This window comes from Trichomycterus rosablanca, chromosome 14 (genome assembly GCF_030014385.1).
Source record: "Trichomycterus rosablanca isolate fTriRos1 chromosome 14, fTriRos1.hap1, whole genome shotgun sequence".
NCBI lineage: Eukaryota > Metazoa > Chordata > Actinopteri > Siluriformes > Trichomycteridae > Trichomycterus > Trichomycterus rosablanca.
In genome coordinates, this window is record NC_086001.1 from 32016908 (window position 1) to 32022907 (window position 6000).

At 37.0% G+C, this 6000-nt stretch overlaps 1 protein-coding gene and 1 non-coding gene across 2 annotated transcripts; one reads left to right on the top strand and one right to left on the bottom strand.

Moving 5' to 3' along the window:
• The first annotated feature begins 48 nt into the window (after nucleotides 1-48).
• Nucleotides 49-121, top strand: trnak-cuu (transfer RNA lysine (anticodon CUU)). Its single transcript has one exon. It is a non-coding gene; the product is annotated as a tRNA-Lys (tRNA).
• A 3531-nt stretch (nucleotides 122-3652) lies between these two features.
• On the bottom strand, nucleotides 3653-4729 carry LOC134326299 (zinc finger protein 271-like; the record flags this gene model as incomplete). The annotated part of the gene is made up of 2 exons (XM_063008456.1): nucleotides 3653-4466; nucleotides 4545-4729. Coding segments are annotated over 2 exons (999 nt in total), but the record flags the coding sequence as incomplete, so codon positions are not given.
• Between the last annotated feature and the right edge of the window lie 1271 nt (nucleotides 4730-6000).

The following is a 6000-nucleotide window of genomic DNA, read 5'->3' on the forward strand; positions in this document are numbered from 1 at the left end:
TCTCTGATGGTCTGATCAATAAGCTGTCTGTTCTGACATGCTGCTTAAGCCCGGCTAGCTCAGTCGGAAGAGCATGAGACTCTTAATCTCAGGGTCGTGGGTTCGAGCCCCACGTTGGGCGAGTATCTTCATTTAACATCTACTGAAACCAAAAGAACGTTCTTCCACTTTGGACAGCCGGTCTCCGGTGACTTATCAGGTGGATATTTGTGCTCGTAGGACTGTTGTTTACTGGATGTTTTTCAGTTACTTATTTCCACTATTCTGTGGAGCTACACATTGTTGTTGTGTTTCATATTCGTTTGATCAACAGGCAGGTTGTGCAATAAAAGGTACTCGTCCCTGGGTGGGCTCGAACCACCAAACTTTCGATTAACAGCCAAACATGCTAACCAATTGTGCCACAGAGACACGTATAGCTGTTTCATTGGATGGTACACCTGGGTCATATGACTTGCTAACATTTACAGAAGGGCAATTAAGTTTGGCAAACTGAAATAATGGCATGTTTCTGACTTGAATGAGAGGGGTAATAAAAAGATCTCACACTGTCAAAAACACCGTTTGAAACACCAGGGCATTAAAAAGATCTCACACTTGTCAAAAACACAGTTTGAAGCCCAGGTTAATAGGATCTGGTAGTTAGAGAAGGTTCACTTGTTTGTTATTTTATGTACGAAAGTGATAGTGGCCCGTAAGGGGATCGAGCCCATTATTTTATTGATTGTAAGCATTTATAAAGGTCATGACACGTTCATTAGGTGAAATCATTAAAGATAGTGTGGCCCATACGGGGATCGAACTCTCTCACGACCTTGGCTTTATTAGCACCACGCTCTAACCAACTAAGCTAACCAGCCAATACATCAAGCTTCTGTAGATCTTTGTACATAATTCTACACTAACTCCATTCAACCAGCTGCATGGCAGCACAAAAACCATTTAAGGGTCTGCACACTTTAAGTGCGTCTCAGTTTGTTCATGCTATGATGTGAGTTATTTCTCCTGCTAAATTATTTAAATTGAATTAAGGTGGTGAAGTTTTTACTCAGCAATAAAAAGTTATATTTAACGTAACTGTTCAGTGCAATGTTTATTGTAAGTAGTGCACTAAGTAGGGAGTTGGCGTCATTTGAGACGAGGCCGATAGTCTCTACTCAAAACAGCAGAGTGAACGAACTGGCAAAGTTAGCTAAAGAAATAAATGCTCTGAACAAACCTTTTTTTATATTTTAGACATGCTGTCTCCATTTTGCACATAATGCTAAACTAATGTTTTATTTTTATTTTATTTGGGTTTTTATTTAAGGTGAACTATAGGGCACTAGGACCCAGCAGCACTGTCATTAACAGAGCGAGTGTTCTTTATATTTCTGAGCGGTACCGCATGTAAACTCTAGATGTCGCTGTTGCACCACTTTCTAAAATACACCACCCGGACATACCTGTACTGTAAGTGTCAGGATTCTCCCAGGTGTAGTAAATCAACAATTTAAACAAAGCGCAACAGTTTAGGGAAGGTCCTTTCCTGTTTTACATTAACAAAAGTTGATTGAAAGGAACTCCAGTATCACAGAGCCCTGACCTCAACTTAACTTGGGATAAAACCTGGACATTTTTGTCAAATCCGGACGTGCACAAATTCCCACATATACACTCCAGAATCTTAATAGTTGTAGCCAAGTGGAGCTTAATGATTAGTGACACTGACACACTGATATGCAGCCCCGGTTCTGGCTATGTTGCTTAGGCGGGCAGTGAGAAAATCAAGGGGGAGCAATGCCCACCCCAGTTGGTTTAGTTTCGCCCTAAGCTGGACTCGAATCTAGGGCAAAAAAATACATGCTCTGCCCACTGCGCTACTCAAACAGCGGAGTAATAAACAGGTTGTTATGCTGATAAACCTGCGCACACACGGCGTCACCAAGATTAAAAGTGAACACTACTTAAAATAATAACTAAACACTTTCTAATTCCCACGGTAGTAGCAGTTTCCTTCTGTTTCATACACATCACCCTGTCAGTCTAATCTGCAGCATTTCTCTCCCACTGATAAAAATACGGAACAAAACGCACCACATAACAGTTAAATTGCGACTACGACTGCAACGGTACAAGTACAAGTAGGTTTGATGTCGACTTTTTTTTATTGTTTTTTTTTTACTCAAAGAAAGTTATTTAAAATGCAGCGAATTACAAATCTTAATACCAAACATACTTAAGTAAAAGTAAAATTACAGGCTGTAAAATCTACTTTAAAAAGTACAAGTACACAAAAAACTACTCAATTACAGTAACATGACTAAATGTAATTTGTTACTTTCCACCTCTGTATAAGCCAAACTATGAAAATGTGTGAAAAACAAGTATAAGTAACATCTGTGCCAACATATAAAAATAATAATAATAATACTTTTATTTATGGGCACCTTACAATACAAAAAATCAGTACATAATAAATTACACAGATTAAGGGTAGGCGAGTTTAAAGAAATACGTTTTAAGGCATGTTTTGAAACTAGGGATTGAATCAATGGTGTGAATGTCAGGAGGGAGAGAGTCCCAGAAATGTTGGGCAGAGTAACTAAAAGCTCTAGCTTCCATATGAGGTAGACCAAAAAGGAGAGAGTTACAATAATCAATTCGAGATGTGACCAGGGCATGAACAAGAACATCAGCACTTCTAGGAGAAAGGAATGGACGTACACGATTTATGTTACGTAAATGGAAATAAGCAGATCGTGTGATATTGTTAACATGTGCATGAAATGAAAGATTGTGAGTGGAAGGAGAGACGACTGAGTTCTTCATCATCACTGAAAATTTGTTAGATTTAGAGAGAGGAGATTTTCTACCTATAAGAAGAATTTCAGTTTTATCAGCATTTAATTTAAGAAAATTGTAAGAGAACCATGTTCTTAATTCTATTAGACAATCAGAGAGAGATGGAGGAGGAAGAGTAGCCGTGAGCACAGTGGACAGGTATAGCTCGGTGTCGTCTGCATAACAATAAAATTGAATGTTGTATTTCCTAAAGATACATGCAATGGGAAGCAGGGAAATTATAAATCGTAGAGGCCCCAGGACAGAGCCCTGAGGGACACCACTAGTAACAGGAGTTACTGTGAACATACTGTACACGTCTAGAAATGTATGAAGAAAACCAATCAAGCACAGTATCACTAAGACCGATATATGCTAGCTGATCCAATACCTTTTTTTTCCAATTCACTTCCACTATTAACTGATAGCATTCACTTACATCAGGCTCTAAACCTCCTGGTTCTACCCACCATTCACTCCACTATAGATAATCACATTATTTCCCAGTAATAGTTTATCCTAAAGATTTATACTTTTATTATTACTATTTACTTATTAATGTTTGCTGTGTAATTAATGACCTATTAATTACACAGTATAATTAATTCATTGCTAACCATTTCTCCCCAACACTCACTCACTCACTTTTATATTTTTATATTTTAGCATGTTTGGTACAATCTGATGAGTCACACTTGTGTCTAAGTGCTGATAAATGAGCAAAGCAGCTCCAACACTGTGAGCATCATTTCTGTAAAATGTGAATGCGCTGGTGTTTTTTGAGATTACTCTGTATATTAAAACTTTTTCCACACTGTGAGCACTGATACGGTTTCTCTCCAGTGTGAATGCGCTGGTGTTTTTTGAGAGCACTCTGTTGATTAAAACCCTTTCCACACTGTGAGCACTGATACGGTTTCTCTCCAGTGTGAATGCGCTGGTGTTTTTTCAGATCACTCTGTGTATTAAAATCCTTTCCACACTGTGAGCACTGATACGGTTTCTCTCCAGTGTGAATGCGCTGGTGTGTTTTGAGAGCACTCTGTTGATTAAAACCCTTTCCACACTGTGAGCACTGATACGGTTTCTCTCCAGTGTGAATGCACTGGTGTTTTTTTAGATCACTCTGTTGATTAAAACTCTTCTCACACTGCGAGCACTGATACGGTTTTAGTCCACTGTGAATGCTCTGGTGTATTTTGAGCTCACTCTTTGTATTAAAACTCTTTCCACATTGGGAGCACTGATGTGGTTTCTCTCCAGTGTGAATGCGCTGGTGTATATTGAGATAACCCTGTTGATTAAAACTCTTCCCACACTGTAAGCACGGATATGGCTTAACTCCAGTGTGAATGCGCTGGTGTGTTCTGAGAGTACTCAGACACCTAAAGCTCTTCCCACACTGTGAACACTGATATGGTTTCTCTCCACTGTGAATGCGCTGGTGTATTTTAAGCTCAGTCTTTGTATTAAAACTATTTCCACACTGTGAGCACTGATACGGTTTCTCTCCACTGTGAATGCACTGGTGTATTTTAAGCTCAGTCTTTGTATTAAAACAATTTCCACACTGTGAGCACTGATACGGTTTCGCTCCAGTGTGAATGCGCTGGTGTGTTTTGAGAGTGCTCAGACACCTAAAGCTCTTCCCACACTGGGAGCACTGATACGATTTCGCTCCAGTGTGAATGCGCTGGTGTGTTTTGAAAGTGCTCAGACACCTAAAGCTCTTCCCACACTGGGAGCACTGATACGGTTTCTCTCCAGTGTGAATGCGCTGGTGGATTCTGAGATTACTCTTTTGATTAAAACTCTTCTCACACTGTGAGCACTGATACGGCTTCTCTCCAGTGTGAATGCGCTGGTGATTTTTAAGAGATTCCTGTCTGTTAAAACTCTTCTCACACTGTGAGCACTGATACAGTTTCACTCCGGTGTGAATGTGCTGGTGTATTTTGAGACTAGACTGTGTATAAAAACTCTTCCCACACTGTGAGCACTGATACAGTTGCTCTCCAGTGTGAATGCGCTGCTGTATTTTGAGATTACCCTGTGTATTAAAACTTCTTCCACACTGTGAGCACTGATATGTTTTTTTTCCAGTGTGAATGCGCTGGTGTATTTTGAGAGCACCCTGGGTCCTGAAGCTCTTCCCACACTGTGAGCACTGATACGGTTTCTCTCCTGTGTGAATGCGCTGGTGTATTTTGAGATGACTCAGGAACTTGAAGCTCTTCCCACACTGTGAGCAGACGTTTCCTTCTTCCTGTGTGGGACTGAGAGAGGTGTTAATGCTGACAGTACCAGAGGACGTTTGCTGATTACTGGAGCTTCTGGTGGGCGTCAGATCCTCATGTTCAGTCTTAATCTTCACCAGAGTCTCATATTTATCATGGTTGCAGCTCTTGATGTGATTGTGGAGCTGATTTTGGGTTGTAGAGGAACGTGGACACGAGGAGCAGCAGAAATCCTTGTTCAGTTCTGAAGCAGAAAATAATCAAATACATTTATAACATTATAAGTAATAATATACATTTATAACATTATAAATACTCAAATACATTTATAACATTATAAATAATCATATGCATTTATAACACTATAAATAATCAAATACATTTATAACATTATAAATAATCAAATACATTTATAACATTATAAATAATCAAATACATTTATAACATTATAAATAATCATATGCATTTATAACACTATAAATAATCAAATACATTTATAACATTATAAATAATCAAATACATTTATAACATTATAAATAATCAAATAAATTTATAACATTATAAATAATCAAATACATTTATAACATTATAAATAATCAATACATTTATAACATTATAAATAAAAAATACATTTATAACATTATACATAATCAAACACATTTATAACATTATAAATAATCAAATACATTTATAACATTATAAATAATCATATACATTTATAACATTATAAATAATCAAATACATTTATAACATTATAAATAATAATATACATTTATAACATTATAAATAATTAAATACATTTATAACATTATAAATAATAAAACACATTTACAACATTATAAATAATCAAATACATTTTTTACATTGTTAATAATAAATACATTTATAACATTATAAATAATCAAATACATTTATAACATTTTAAATAATCAAATACATT